This window comes from Manis javanica, chromosome 12, assembly GCF_040802235.1.
Source record: "Manis javanica isolate MJ-LG chromosome 12, MJ_LKY, whole genome shotgun sequence".
Classification (NCBI taxonomy): Eukaryota; Metazoa; Chordata; class Mammalia; order Pholidota; family Manidae; genus Manis; species Manis javanica.
The window spans coordinates 83116133-83132157 of record NC_133167.1 but is presented as its reverse complement, the minus strand read 5'-3'; the positions used below and the strand labels follow the sequence as shown (position 1 = coordinate 83132157).

Below are 16025 nucleotides of genomic sequence, written 5' to 3'. Positions count from 1 at the left end.
TTGTAGAATTGTATTGCTCATAAGAGGAATGTACCACCTGAGAGGAGGAGAATGTATCGAGATTAGTTAGTAGAATTAGGTAGCATGAAGCCAGTGATTTCCCAGCAACATGTACAGGTGAGAAAGTCATGGTGATAAAACAGGCGAGTCAGGGAGGATGACTGCATTACTTTCTTTACCACGAGAGCAAGGTGAACTGAAGTGCCTTTGAAGTTTGACAGCATGAAACAGATTTCAGTTGAGTCTTGTTGGTTTAGCTGCTGTTGGATGTGGCTCCCTTCCTCAAGTGGCCATATCATATGAAAAAGTCACCAGTAAATTAAATAAATAGTGAACAGGCATGGAAGTATATGTCTCACTAGGTCTGCCTTGGGGGAGTCTGGGATAGGATTGTGGAGTGAACATGAGGGATGAATTTATATACAAACAGTTTGTTCTGAACCTGGACTCCATAGTTTTGATTCTTCTCTCACTAATGTTATTTGCAACAGGGTATCCACTGATTTTATTATATATATATGTGTGTGTGTGTGTGAGTGTATACATATATATATGTATATGTTGTGTATGTGTGTATGTGAATTTTATGTATATGAAAATTTATATATATATAATATATAAATATATATATATATATATATATATAAAAATAAATATATATATATAATATATAAATATATATAAAACTTTATATGTAAAATTGAGTATCCACAACATTTAAATATAACAAAGGACTACCAGATAAAAAAATAAAACTCAAATCTAATTGTCATTATGAAAATATACATTTAAATAGTGGTGTGAAATATAATTTCATGTCAAATAGATAGGGAATAATTTAAAATCTGATAATACTGAATATTGTCCAAGATGTGGAGAAATAAGAACTACCAAACCATTTTGGAGAGAAATTTGGCAATATCCAGTAAATGAAGACTTGTATGCTCTCAGACCCTTTATCTTTTCATGACATTGTTTATCATAACATCAATCTTAATGTAACCATTTGGAAATAACCCAGAAACATTCAATAGTATTGGTACATTGTGGTAATTCTTGTATGAAATAATACATATTGGTTAAATAAGGAAGTTAGAGCATTGTATATGAACATGGATAAAATATTGAACAATATTCAGCAAATATAAAAACACACTGTAGAATGAAGCATATGGTAGGGTGTCATGAATAAAGTTTAAAAACGTGCAATAATGTTGGTGAGGAAAAATTTTCCTCTACCCTTCAACATTCTAGCTAGTTTAAGAATCAGATTCACATGGGACAGATAAACATGAGGAACAAGCCACAAAGCTTACCTACCTTATAAGGGAAGTGCACAGACTGGTGATTCCAAAGACAGAGAGAATGGGGTATATACATCATCCTGACTGAGAGGAAGGGGGGTAGAGGTCTGGGACTTCAAAGAGAAAAGGAAGCAAATCATAGGGAGATGAAAAAGAGTAAATGTTTAGTACACAAATGTTTGCTGGGCCTCACAGAAACAATGGGACTTAGGAATTTTAACAGACTTCCCCGACTCCTCCCTGTCTACCACCTGTAGTTCCTATTATAGGTATTATCTGTGGTGATAGCTCTCTTCCTGGAGCAGGCCTTCTATCTAAACTCTTTATATGCAGTTAGTGGGAAGGTGACAATTTCCTTCTAAGTCATTTGGGCCTTGGTTGTTTTCACTTCAACATCATCTGCATGTCAAAGTGGGACATCACGGAGGGACTTATGCCATGGACTACTCATGGCTACATGTCCTAGAAGGAAGCTTATGAAAAAGTTCAAGTAATTATAAACAAAATATTGAGCTTACTTGCTTGTTTGCTTCCTTTCTGTCTCCTCTTGAAACAGAGAAAGGGATGCAGGATTGAAGAGAGACCTATAGAAGGACTCAAGTATAACTGTAATGTTTTTGAAAATGTTTGTAGAAAATATGGCTAAATGTTAAATTTTCTTAAAGGTTGGTGTAAAGAGTGTTTATCATCTTATTCTCCACATGCATCATAATTTGAGAAAGAAAAAGTTTGCTTCTAATGATTTTTTCAGATTTAAAGATTAGCCCATACTGATCAAACTTCTTTAATGTTTGTAGGATTTTTTCTCCCTTCAATCTCAAATTATGTATCTGCCTTGTATCCAACCCAGTGTAGGATCCAAACAAGCACATGTGGTAAACTCCTCTTTGAATGTGATATTCCACAGTTTACCTTGAGCGTGAGTAGTAATTGTGGCCCTTTGTAACTCCAGTGGGGAAAATATGTTCCCAGACCTGGGCAAATTACTTTTGAAGCCAAAATCAGTCAAAGGGACAAATAAAGTGGGAGAAATCCATTTATTACTTACAAGCAGTCATCCACTTCTGCTCCCCAGTGTATCTAGAGGCTGCAGGAAAAAGGGACCCCACCAAACCTCTCCCATCCAGATATCCCCCCATTTCCCCCACCCTTGTAATCACCTATTGATATGAAGATGGACTACTCCTCTCCATCCCTTAGAAACACCTATTGATATGGAGATGAATTAAGGCCAGGTGAGAGATTCTGGAAATATTGCAATTTTACCCACACCCTAGCACCAGTGCTATAAAGTATTCTACTGTATTTTGAGTGTAGAATTCAGAAGTTGGCTTCCTTGGAGTGAATGTAAGGGTGAATCATTACATTGTATATTCGTGCTGTGAATGAATAAATGAATGATTGCCTAATATTTTCTTGATAATTATACTATGGATCAAAGATATTTCTAATTAAAAACAGATCTGCTCTCTGCTCTTTAAAAATCAGTATTTTTGTCCATTTAAGCCTTGACCCAATAATCAAGTTGGTTTGGTGAATATTCTTACTACAGTGAAGCAGAAGGGCCTTGAACCAAGATTACTTTATCCACCAAGATTATCCTTTAAATTTGAAGGAGGGATTAAACAATTTTCAGATAAGCAAAGCTGAGAGAATTTACCTCCCACAAACCATCTCTAAAGTGTATTTTAGAGGGACTGCTATAGATGGAAGTGTTCCTAAGGTTTAATAGCTGTCACCAGAGGTAATAAAACCACAGTAAAGAAAGTAGAACAGCTAATTACTAAGCAAATGCAAAATCAAATTAACTATCCCCAAAGTCAATCAAGGGATAGACAAAGAGTACAGAATATGAGACCTAAAATATAAAGAATGATGAAGAAAAAGGAGGAGAAAAAGAAAAGAACCTTTAGATTGTGTTTGTAATAGCATATTAAGTGAGTTAAGTTAGACTCTTAGATAGTAAGGAAGTTAACCTTGAACCTTTGGTAACCATGAATCTAAAGCCTGCAATGGCAATAAGTACATACCTATCGATAATCACCCTAAATGTAAATGGACTGAATGCACCAATCAAAAGACAGAGTCACTGAAAAAAACAAGACCCATCTATATGCTGCTTATAAGAGATTCACTTTAAACCCAAAGACATACACAGACTAAAAGTGAAGGGATGGAAAAAGATATTTCATGCAACTAATAGAAAAAAGCAGGAGTTGCAGTACTTGTATGAGACAAAATAGACTTCCAAACAAAGAAAGTCACAAGAGACAAAGGACATCACATAATGATAAAGGGGTCAATCCAGCAAGAAGGTATAACCATTATAAATATCTGTGCTCCCAACACAGGAACACCTACATATGTGAAACAAATACAGAATTAAAGGGGGAAATAGAATGAAATGCATTCATTTTAGGAAACTTCAACACTCCACTCACTCTGAAGGACAGATCAACCAGACAGAAAATAAGTAAGGACACAGAGGCACTGAACAACACTCTAGAACAGATGGACCTAACAGACATCTACACAACTCTACACCCAAAAGCAACAGAATACACATTCTTCTCAAGTGCACATGGAACATTTTTAAGAATAGATCATATCTAGGCCACAGAAAGAGCCTCAGTAAATTAAAAAAGATTGAAATTTACCAACCAGTTTCTCAGACCACAAAGGTATCAAACTAGAAATTAATTACGCAAAGAAAATGAAAAATCCCACAAATACATGGAGGCTTCACAGCATGGTCCTAAATAACCAATGGATCAATGACCAAATAAAAACAGAGATCAAGAAATATATTGAGACAAATGACAACAAGAATTGAACACCACAAAATCTGTGGGACATAGCCAAGGCTGTGCTAAGAGGAAAGTATACTGCAATATAGGCCTACCTCAGGAAAGAACAATCCCATATAAGCAGTCTAAACTCACAATTAATGAAACTAGAAAAAGAAGAACAAATGAGGCCCAAAGTGAGTAGAAGGAGGGACCTAATAAAGATTAGAGCAGAAATAAATAACATTGAGAAGAATAAAACAATAGAAAGAATCAATGAAAGCAAGAGCTGGTTCCTTGAGAAAATAAACAAAATAGATAAACCGCTAGCCAAACTTATCAAGAAAAAAAGAGTCTACACACATAAACAGAATCAGAAATGAGAAAGAAAAAGTCACTACAGACACCACAGAAATACAAAGAATTATTAGAGAATACTATGAAAAATCATATGCTAACAAACTGGATAACCTAGAAGAAATGGATAACTTTCTAGAAAAATACAACCTTCCAAGGCTGACCAAAGAAGAAACAGAAAATCTGAACAGATCAATTACCAGCAACGAAATTGAACTGGTAATCAAAAATCTACCTAAGAACAAAACCCCTGGAACAGATGGCTTCACTGCTGAATTTTATCAAACATTTAGTGAAGACCTAATACCTATTCTTCTTAAAGTTTTCCAAAAAATAGAAGAGGAGGGAATACTCCCAAACTCATTGTATGAGGCCAGCATCACTCTAATACCAAAACCAGGCAAAGACACCACAAAAATAGAAAATTACAGACCAATATCCTTGATAAACATAGAAGCAAAAATACTCAACAAAATATTAGCAAACTGAATTCAAAATATATTCAAGAGGTTCATCCATCATGATCAAGTAGGATTTATTCCAGGGATGCAAGGATGGTACAACACTTGAAAATGCGTCAACACCATCCACCACATCAACAAAAAGAAGGACAAAAACCACATGATCATCTCCAAAGATGCTGAAAAAGCATTCGACAAAATTCAACATCCATTCTTGATAAAATCTCTCAACAAAATGTGTATAGAGGGCAAGTATCTCAACATAATAAAGGCCATATATGATAAACCCACAGCCAACATTATACTTAACAGCAAGAAGCTGAAATGTTTTCCTTTAAGATTGGGAACAAGACAAGGATGCCCACTCTACCCACTCCTATTCAACATAGTCCTGGAGGTCCTAGCCACAGGAATCAGACAACAGAAAGAAATAAAAGGCATCCAGATTGGCAAGGAAGAAGTTAAACTGTCCCTGTTTGCAGATGACATGATATTGTACATAAAAAACCCTACAGAATCCACTCCAAAACTACTAGGTCTAATATCTGAATTCAGCAAAGTTGCAGGATGCAAAATTAACACACAGAAATCTGTGGCTTTCCTATACACTAACAATGAACTAGCAGAAAGAGAAATCAGGAAAACAATTCCATTCACAATTGCTTCAAAAAGAATAATATACCTAGAAATAAACCTAACCAAGTAAGTGAAAGACCTATACTCTGAAAACTACAGGACACTTATGAGATAAATTAAGGAAGGTACCAATAAATGGAAACACATCCTGTGCTCATGGATAGGAAGAATGAATATTGGCAAAATGGCCATCCTGCCTAAAGCAATCTATAGATTCAAAGCAATTCCTATCAAAATACCAACAGCATTCTTCAACGAACTAGAGAAAATCATCTTAAAATTCATATGGAACCACAAAAGACCCCAAATAGCCAAAACAATCCTGAGAAGGAAGAATAAAGCAGGGGGAATTATGCTTCCCAACTTCAAGCTCTACTACAAAGTCACAGTAATCAAGACAATTTGGTACTGGCACAAGAGCAGACCCATAGACCAATGGAGCAGACTAGAGAGCTCTGATATAAACCCAACCATATATGTTCAATTAATATATGATAAAGGAGCCATGGACATACAATGGGGGAAAAGACAGCCTCTTCAACAGCTGGTGTTGGAAAAACTGGACAGCTACATGCAAGAGAATGAAACTGGATTATTGTTTAACTGCATACACAAAAGTAAACTTGAAATGGATTAAAGACTTGAATGTAAGTCATGAAACCATATAACCTTAGAAGACAACGTAGGCAAACATCTCCTGAATATAAGCATGAGTAACTTCTTCCTGAACGCATCTCCTCGAGAAAGGGAAACAAACTAAAAAGTTTCTGTATGGCAAAGGACACCATCAACAGAACAAAAAGGCATCCTACAATATGGGAGAATATATTTGTAAATGACATATCCAACAAAGGTTTAACATCCAAAATATATAAAGAACTTAGATGCCTCAACACCCAAAAAGGAAATAATTCAATTAACAAATGGGCTCACATTATTTGTGGGTGGAGTCAGTTGGGAAGCTGGAGGGATTTTTCAAGCCTGTGTAAGCCAAACATTCAGGGACTTCCAAGGGGTTAAAAATAATACCTTGGGGGTTAGCAGATTTCCAGTTTGTGGAGGCAAAGGTGCAGCCCTGGCAACATGGCAGGGGACCAGCCATTGCAGGGGCCGGGGAGCTGGGGCCCGGGTGGGGTGTCCTAGGGCCCCTTCCTTCCGTGCACCCTCTCGGTGTCACGGAGAACTGCAGCCAGGCCTCCCCTAGTCACCTTGGGCTATTTGGGTCACAGCCTTAGCTGGATTTATCATAAGTGGCTGCAACTACGGGCACCTCGTTAGAACCTGCAAACCGGGAAGACACAGCTGGCCTGAGAGTTAAATCAATGCACGTAAGTCACAGGCCCATGCAAAGTCACCTTAAAACAGCAGACCTTAGTTTTGAGGAGCCCACCATCTCTTCGAAAAACCAACCAAGCCATTCACACAGCCTCCTGGCCGGAAAATGGACATGTGTGAAGCATGTTTTATGGGTTTGGAGATGCATGTGGCCGTGGTAAGATTAAGAATCTGTGGTTTCCAGACGAAGAATGGCTGTGGGGTTAGGGCAAAGTCAGACTGAAAGTATTATTTCTCCTAAGACAGAATGAATTGGTTAGAACAGAGATTTATCTGCCCTTATAAACAAGCAGAAAAAGCCACTGGGCACAGACGTGCTGCCCACCCAGCCACGGCACAGATGGGGTGTGGGCCAGCCCCTGCCCACCCTGGCTGGGCCCAGCACAGACCCCTTCTCGCTGGAGATCCCCTAACAGCTTCCTACAAATGCCCTCGCTCGGACTCCATGTTCTAGGCTGGAAGTTGGCCTCGTGGGCAGACCTGCCACAGGGACCCTCGTCCTGGTCCTGCCAGTGCCAGCGTGCAAAGCAGTCCCAGTCCTCAGGCGCCTTGAGCAAGGCAGCACTCTGCTTCCACACTGGTCTCTGAGCTCCCTAGTGAGGACTCACCCTTGAGGGATGGCTTTCCTGTCACTGTGCGGGAGAACAAGAGCTTGGAGCCTCCCAGGCTGATGCTTAGAGGCTTGGATGCCAAAATGCCAGCGGGTGTCCCCCTGGCAACAGTGGGCCAGCCAGGACATGCACACACTCACCTCTCACAGGATACCGGATCGCCACAGTTGCCCCCAGAGCTGCCTCCATGAGGCCTCCAACCACGACGGACAGATGGCCAGGCTCCAGTCTGGTGATATTTCTTTCAACAGACAAGATGACAGGCACCTCCTAAGTCAAAGGGAGAGGGAAATGAGGTTAGGCTCGGTTTTTGCTCTTTGGTAAACAGTGCTGCCTCTGGTGGGCTTTGGGGACAGAGGCAGAGTAATGGCTCCCTGGGCACCTGCACATACACAGCCTTGGGGTGCTCAGGGGACAGATGGACAGACAGGCGATGGGTGGGTGCAGGCAAAGAAATGGCTACAAGGGTGCATTGCAATGATCATATACAGACCAGGAGGATATTTCGGAAATGAACTCTGTGCCTGAGCTGAACACTAGGAGTTAAGAGTCAGAAAACAGCTCTTTTTGCCGGCAAGCAGCTCACAGGCTGGCGGCAGACACCTGCAGCATTCAGGTGGTGGGCTTTGAGAGGGAAAGAGGTGCTGGCTGCCCAGGGTTCTCTCTGTAGCATGTGGGGCCAGCGAGGCAGCATCCCAGAGAGGGTGTTACCAGAGCTTCCCTCAAGGCTGACCTATCGCTGCAGCTGAACCCCCTATTCCACCGTAGGCGCCAGAGCTCCTGGAGTGGGGGGCCGCATTTGCTGAATGTGTTTCATCACCCATGCGTAGTGCATGAAAGAATAACATCTTAGCCAGGTGTTTGGAAACCATGTATTCTGGGGAAGAGAACTTTGGAACGATCCTGCTTGGGTAACCGAATGTCCCATCCTCTCCTGGAGGTCTGGGAACAGTGGACAGCTATCCTGAGAGCTGAAAAGATAGGAGACCTTGGGCGGGATGAGGGCTGGGCCTGTCTCAGCATGTCCCCTGGGCCCCGAGGATGTTGCACCAGCTCCCTTAGGAAGCTGGATTGTTCTAGGATGGACTGGAGGGGAGCCTTGGAGCTGCAAGGGGGATGGCCATTCCTTCCACAATTCCAGAGCCTTGGAACAGATGTTTTCTGGAAAGGGGCTGATATGCACAGGAAAGAACAACCCAGGAGGATTAAGGCCCAGGAAATCAAGGCCCTTCGTCGGGAATGCAGTCCGGGGAGGGACTCAGACTCCAGCCAACAGACTCAGGGAGCTTTTAAAACCAACGGGTCCACCTCCTCAGTTTCTGGACAAGAGTACTTGCTACAAAGCTCAATGCTTAGTTGTCTGAATCCCGGATTCTAACCCCTGATATTGCCCCTCTCCTCAGTTAGTCCATTTGAACATCAGACCCCAGAAACCAAAGAGATTTGGAGGTACACTCTCTTGTTTTATTTTTAATCCCAGAACATGAGTTTGCCACAGGGAGTCACTGCTTACAACCATATCACCTAAAATGTTCCTTCGTAATTAAAGCACATTTTAATATTGAAAGGACATTGCCTGCCTCCTGGGAAGATTACTCTGACAGTTCTGACCTCCTCAAAGTGTTTCTAAGGAGTGGTGGGTATGCCTAGGGGCGGATATAGCGACCTGGCAAGAGTAATTATTCTCTCTCAGTGGCTCATGGCACTTAAAGATGCAAAGCCACATGATCAGTGCTGCTAATTTCATGCTGTCTCATTAATGACCAGTTCTCAGAAAGTGAGCTCCTGCGCAGCCGTTTCCAAAGTATGGTCCTCTGGCCGGCAGTGTCCGCATGACCTGAGAACGTGTTAAGAAATGCAAAATTCTCAGACTGCATCCCAAACCTACTGGGTCCAAATCTCCAGGAATGGGGTTAAGAGATCTGTTTTAACAACCCCCCCCCCAAGTGGTTCTGGTGCACACTGAAGTTTGAGAACCGCTGTTCTAGAGTTTAATATTAAAAACGAACCCCCCCAAACCAGGCATTCCAAATTTCAACAATGGGCATTACCCGCATACAGCATGGAAGAACTTCCTGCATCTGAACCAAGATGACTAACTACAGAGCACCTGTATCTTCCTTGCTCTTTCCTCGTAGGGCTCCGTATCTGTAAGTTTCTGGTTCCATTCAAAACCACTCTGCAGGACAGTTAGAAAGAGGATGCATTCATGGAGCACGTTTAACTGCCCAAGGACGACACCAGGTCACAAGAAAGAAGACTGCCAGGTTACAGACTTCGGGCTGGTAAGGATCCCAGAGGATCATCCTGTCAGGTCTCCTGCCTACCGGCAGGAAACTATACCAACTAGAGAGTGGGAAAGTCTTTCTCCTTGTGTTAAACTCACGGAGGTGGCCGGGCTGGACAGTGCTTGGAGACTCAGTCTTCCTATCACACTTGGCATAAGAACAGATTTCTGGATGGACTCAGTGCTCCACACACCACGTTTTAAAAGAGATAAACTAGCAAACCTTAGTTTGCTGAATGTTAAACCCTCATTTTCTGCCCAAATCCTTCCTAACAAGGTGTGGATTTTTAATTCGGATTTTCACACTGGGAGTGGGTCTTGAGTTAATGCTGCTGGGTGACAGTTACACACTCACTGTCGCACTGTCCCTGTAGGAAGAAGTCAGCGGAGGTAAGAACGCTACAGCGGCATCGCACTGGATTGGACCATGTGGCTGACAGGCAGGGCTGACCTCTGCGGGCTCCTCGTTTCCCAGTTGCTGAGGCTCATAAGCACCTGCATGCAGACGCCACCTGAGACTCAAGAGTTGGTCAGGTGAATCCTGACGGGGGAGTGATTATTCAGGGGATGGAAAGGAGGGCATGGTCTGCTTTTGTTTCAATTTAAATGTTTTTTCTTAAATGATTTGAAATTGCTTCTTAATAGTCTGGATCAATGATCCATGTAGTACTTTTTCCCCGCCCCCCTCCCACTTTACTGATCTTAGCAATACAGACTGTTCTGACCACAAAATACTATGTTTCTTCATGGACAACATGAGCCCATTGAGCTGGGCCACCTCTCCATTTCTTGTCACTGCATGTTGCTCATCCTAGGGTCCAGCCATAATGGACCTCTCACGGGTTCCAGAACGTTCCATGCTCATTCATCACCCTGAGCTTTTGCATATGTTACCCTTCGGACAAACTCCAATGGACTCCCTGACTCCTGGATCAAACGTACTTTCTCCTGTAAACCTTTCCCCAACACCCCAAGTTATCTTCTGCCCCTCTGGGCTCCTGCTGCTCCGGTTCATGTACTTATTTGGTGAAATCTCTGTTTCTTCCCACTAGATTGTGATCGTTTCAAGCACAGGGACCAAATCTTACTCACAGCTGTGTGTTTTCTGGGCTTATTTAGCACAGTGACTTTCATACAGCAAATTCTCGAAAACCTTTGACTATATGTATGCTCAGAATGGCACAGAATAAGGGCATAGAGGGAATATACTAGAAGGATGCGAGCCCCCTTGCCACTCACACATGGAATCTACAGAAGTGGGCAGAAATTCTAAGAGCTGAATTGCCCAGCACAAAACCAGGAGTATGGCAGAGGAGCTGCTGGTAGGACTGGACTTTCACTGTCAAATCCCTATAAAGGAATAGCTGATTAAGAACAAAAGTGTAGCTAGTAACTAGAAAAAAATGATACACTAAAATCTTTTCTCAAATCATTTCATATATATGTTGTATCATTTGGCAATTCTCAGAAAATGCCTTTATTTTGTAGGCTTCAATTTTACAGTGCAGTGAGAAATTACTGAGGTTAGGAATAGCTGAGCACAGCAACCCTTGCTGCCAGGGTGAGCCGCGTAGGTATGTAGCCTGGATGGGTCCCTGGGCTGGAGAACCAGTGTGGGGAGTTCTTACAGGGATCTAACCTTGGTCTCTGCTGCACAACCTTAATCTTGAAGTAACAACAGAGCTGTTCATTCCATCGGCACCAGCCTCCGGGGCCCACCCACCTTCTCTTCCTGAGATTTCTTACTCAGCTGGCATCAAAACATGCTTGTCTATACGGTTTCCTCTTATTGGATACAGGCTCTCAGAAACATAATTCCATTTCTGAATTGCTTCACTTGGAAAGCTTTATGAGATTCAGAAAAATAAATACACTTACTTATTTAGGAAAAATATATCTAGAAGTGTGGACCTTTGTTACATAAAAGATATTAAGCATAAGTTGAACAACTTAGGTAAGCTTGAAAAAAAATGGAAATGAAAATGGATCTTTTTTTTTCTCTTAAAAATTAAAACAAGAACTTTTAATGGCCCTATGGAATTGCTTCAGATATCAAGTGGCTGATTCTTAAAGTATGGCAGAAACACATCTGAGTAGGTGGTACCATGTCAAAACTTCTTTATATAAAACATCCAGGAGTCTCAGCCTCGGACACTAGTGTTAATTCCATTTGATCAAGTCAAACTTTTTAAAATCAACTGACTTCAACAAACATTTACCTAAAGTGACCATGCCCTAGCTCATCCCTGTTCTACTATGGCCACAGGCCAGCTGATCACTTACCTTTCTCAGCCTCTGTTTCCTCACCATTTATAAAATGAAATTGTTGAGCAGCCCTCCTAGGGTGGGGCATGGACCATGGGGTGGCCATGAGGCCAAGGCTATTTTCCTAACAATACTAAGGCATCATTTGCCATTTTTGTGGTGCTGACATTTGCATGGATAGTAAGAGTAGCAGAGGTAGAAACTGCTGGCATGACAGAAGGAACCAAAACAGTGCGTCCTGGGGGCCCCAGAAGTCCCTGTATTCCTGACCACCACACGCTCACAGTAAAAACAAACATGCCAGTTTTCCCTAAGGATGTCCTTAATGAGGCAGTAAATCTCATTAATTTTACTAAATCTCAGCCCTCGAGTGCAGATGTTTCTAAGATTCTGTGTGAACACACACAGCCCTTCTGCAAGCCTAAGTATGTCGGTGTGACAGTGTGAACTGGTAGCTGAACTAGTTGCTTCTTTTCGACTTGAAAGAATGACAGATAAACTATGATTACTAGGACTTGGGTATATAAGCCAGATGTTTTTTTTAGATGAATGAAAATGAGCTGGACAATTCAAGGAAAACATCTGACAGTACTTGTTGACTGTGATAAAATTCAAGTATTCAAATAAAAATCAAATTTTGGGAAATTTGTATCCTCCAGTGTGAGTCTGGTAACTTCCCAAAACTCAGAGGCTTCTCTGATGAGATGAGATGGGTAAATGTTAAAGAATATTTTTTACATTGAATAATCAAATGTGTCAACATTTGGAAGAGCTATATAACTCAGCCAATATTTTCCAAATGCCCAATGCACAATGTCATAAAATTTGTATAGGTAAAAGATCCATTGAAAGTTCAAGATAAAACAATAGATTTCATTGTAACAGAGTGTCAAAATTACATGGTCTCAGATTGAATGTTCCAATAAACCCATAAGATACTACCATTTTGTCCAGTTTTAGTGTAGTAATAAAGAATAGCCAATTATCTGAAGGGGCTATTAAAATATTCCTTCTTTTTCCAACCAACATATCTGTATGAAGCTAAATTTTCTCTAGAATCTCAACTGAAACAACATACATGGAAGATGAGTGTAGAAGCATTTATGGGAACCCAGCTGTATTTTATTAAGTCAGGCATTAAAGAGATTTACAAAGATGTAAAACAATGCCATTGTTATCAGTAAATCTTTAAAAATATCACTTTTCAGAAACTATGTAATTTATGTGAACATGTAATGGGCTACTTACTGTTATTTCTAGATAGTTTAATAAACAAATATTTTAAATGTTTCTTGGTTTTAATTTCCAGTATGATAAGCATCAATAGATGTAACTCATATTAACAAAAGCTCTTTGGGCTTCTCAATCCCTTTTTAACTTTAAACAGGTCCTAAGATCCAAGATTTAAGAATTGCTAAGCTAGTTGATCTGGAAGGTTTATTCCACTTCTAAAACTTCATTACATATTGTGTTCAAAGTTCCAGGGCAAAAAATTTAAAAATGAGATTCGTCTTACATTTTTATTCTAAGACATAGCCTAATAATTTACTATAAAAAATTGAATTTTACCTAGATTTCTTTTACCTAGATTTCTTCCGATGTTTCACATGTTGGGCTCAATGTACAAAAGGCGTGACAAAAATAAAACTTGCATTTCTAAAGTACCTGATGGTCTGCAAACAATTTCACATCTGCAGTTCTGTTTGTCTCTTAACAGTCCCTAGAGGCAGAGAAGGTACAGCTTCTGCTTAAATGCAAATTAAAAGAAAGCAAAACATCTCCAGTCCTATGTGCACAACAGCAAGATTTAGAGGCAACAGAGAATGCAAATGTGAATTCATATTTCTGTTATCCTCCATTATTTTATGTAAAATGAATGATATGTGATATTCTTGCACCGATACAGAGAACACAATAAAATGAATGACTTAATACTGTGTTTCAAACATCTCAAAAAACTCAGAGCCTTATCATCTTAGTTTTGGATTTTATGAAAAAAATTTGCACAATATAGAAAACTCCTTCAGATGCCAGATCTTTCTACTCAGGCCTCGTGTGATATTCAAACATTGCTGGGAATGTTCAGGAGATACGGTGCCTGGGTCAGACTGGCCATGAATTAGTCATGTGATTCTGTTTCTCAATGACCTCATCAGAAAACAATTAACACCTGCCCTGCCCAACTCATGGAGCTGAAGGGAGCTCAAATGAGGGGCCTTGTGTCCCAGACCTGGAAGGACTGTGAATTCTAACTTGCAGTTCCTACCTGATATAGGATCACTGCAGGTGTGTTACTTCCTAATGGCCTTGTACGGATTTTGTCTGAATGCTCTGCAGTGTCTACACATGCTTAAACTCAGGCTTCCCATACCCAGTCTTGTGTCACACCTACAGGAGAGTGACTGGGACAGTGTGGTTTAACTTCACAAATTCCAGTGCATATATGATAAGCACATCCTGACATTTTGGAGTTTCTTTGCCAAATAATGCTGTTGGAAACACGTTCTTAGAAGAAAGAATTTGAAAATATTTTCAAGGAAGCTGTAAACATCATTAAGAAAGTATCACAAAGTGAACCATCTAGAAGGTATCCCAAAAATTCTTACTTCACTCACTTTTCTGAGGGTTGTATGGGTTCTCCATCCTTGGTCCATGTATACATGGCCCGCCCGGGGGTAACAAGCTCACAAAGTATACTGACGACCTATGTCCTTTCTGTAATGTACACCATCCCGCAAATCCTTGAAGTCACCATTCTATTAAATGAGACCAAGGAAGGCTGACTTTGCCACATGAGAGTGGGCCCTTGTGGCTTGAAGGTCAGCTTGCTGAAGTTCGTCCCACTGGAGCTCTGGGGCACACTTCCCCGTGGGCTGAGGGGGGCACTTCCCCGTGGGTACCCCTCCACTGCATGGGGTCTGGCTGCACCCTAAGTCGGCCACCAGCTGGTAGATCAGCTGCAAGGCCAAGTCGTCACTGACCTCTCCAGCGTCCAGGAGCTGGCTCATGTTTCTTATCAGCTCGTCGAACTGGGCAGCATCCATGCTGTGTGCTCCCTGCTTAATGGCTGCTCCAAACCATTTTTTCCCAGACTCCCAGGAGTTGGTGTTTCCTGCAGAATCGCTGCAGTGGCCCAACAGAGCGCTCAAGAAAGGCTGCTTGTTGATCTGGCCGTGGTCCAGGTAAAGCTCGTTTTTGTTACTCCACATTTGCCTCATCTTATGCCACGTGGCTTCCAAACCATTGGCTTCTTCGTGGCCCAGCCCGGGATACTCCCTCCCAAGCTCCCTGAGGGCTGGGGGTGCAATGAGCTGGTTGTCAGTGCCAATGAGCTTGAGAACCACCGTATCTCGTGCCGAGCCCGCGATGCACCGGTACATGCTGATGTCGGGGGCGGCGGGGCTGTGGATCTTCAGTGAGCGTGACTCGGTGATGCCGAGTCATCTGGAGTTCCAGAGGCAGCGGCCATCCTTGTCCCACTGGATCAGAGATTTCTGGAATCATTGCACTGGGCATTTAATAATCACAGACGTGTTGGACAGCAAATACGCCCTGCCTCCAATAGTCAGGCTGATGCGTTTCTCTTCCCTCCTCTGAATATAGACTCTCTGGACACCCAGGATCTGAGGGCCCTGCTCACCAAGTTTGACCTTACCTCTGGTTTCATTTCTACAGGAAAAAGAGGAGAAAAGAAAACACAAGCAAACATATCAATAATGAAAACTTCTTGACAGCAATCTTCCAGGGCTGATCTATGTCAACAAATGTATCTTTTTTTCCTCTTTTAAAACATTTGAGTACTAAAACATGAATAATGGTTTACATCCTTGGATGGGTAAATTCCTCAACTACCTAGTCTTTAGCAGCCAAGAATGCACATTTGACTGAACCGCACGAAAACATGTACAATGCTGTACAAAGCCTGGAGGCCTGAGGTTAAGTGCTTCCATCAGCGGGGGCTGCCTGGCATGGGTGTCTCTGCC

General features: G+C 41.6%; 2 protein-coding genes across 5 annotated transcripts in view; one reads left to right on the top strand and one right to left on the bottom strand.

The window, feature by feature from the left end:
- The window catches only part of LOC140845168 (ADAMTS-like protein 3), a 119458-nt gene that overhangs the window by 13351 nt on the left and 90082 nt on the right, over positions 1-16025 (bottom strand). For all 4 annotated transcript variants that reach the window (XR_012123905.1, XR_012123903.1, XR_012123904.1 and 1 more), the window contains 2 exons: positions 15024-15711; positions 7631-7760 (listed from right to left, as the gene is read on the bottom strand). Coding sequence is in view for 1 of the 4 variants with exons in the window: in XM_073218914.1 (XP_073075015.1) it covers positions 7631-7760; positions 15024-15422 (529 nt within the window). In the remaining 3 variants the exon portion in view is untranslated. The remainder of the gene's footprint in view (positions 1-7630; positions 7761-15023; positions 15712-16025) is intronic.
- Positions 1-16025, top strand: part of LOC140845165 (ly6/PLAUR domain-containing protein 3-like) — a 64211-nt gene that overhangs the window by 39661 nt on the left and 8525 nt on the right. The gene's annotated exons all lie outside the window — the stretch shown is intronic.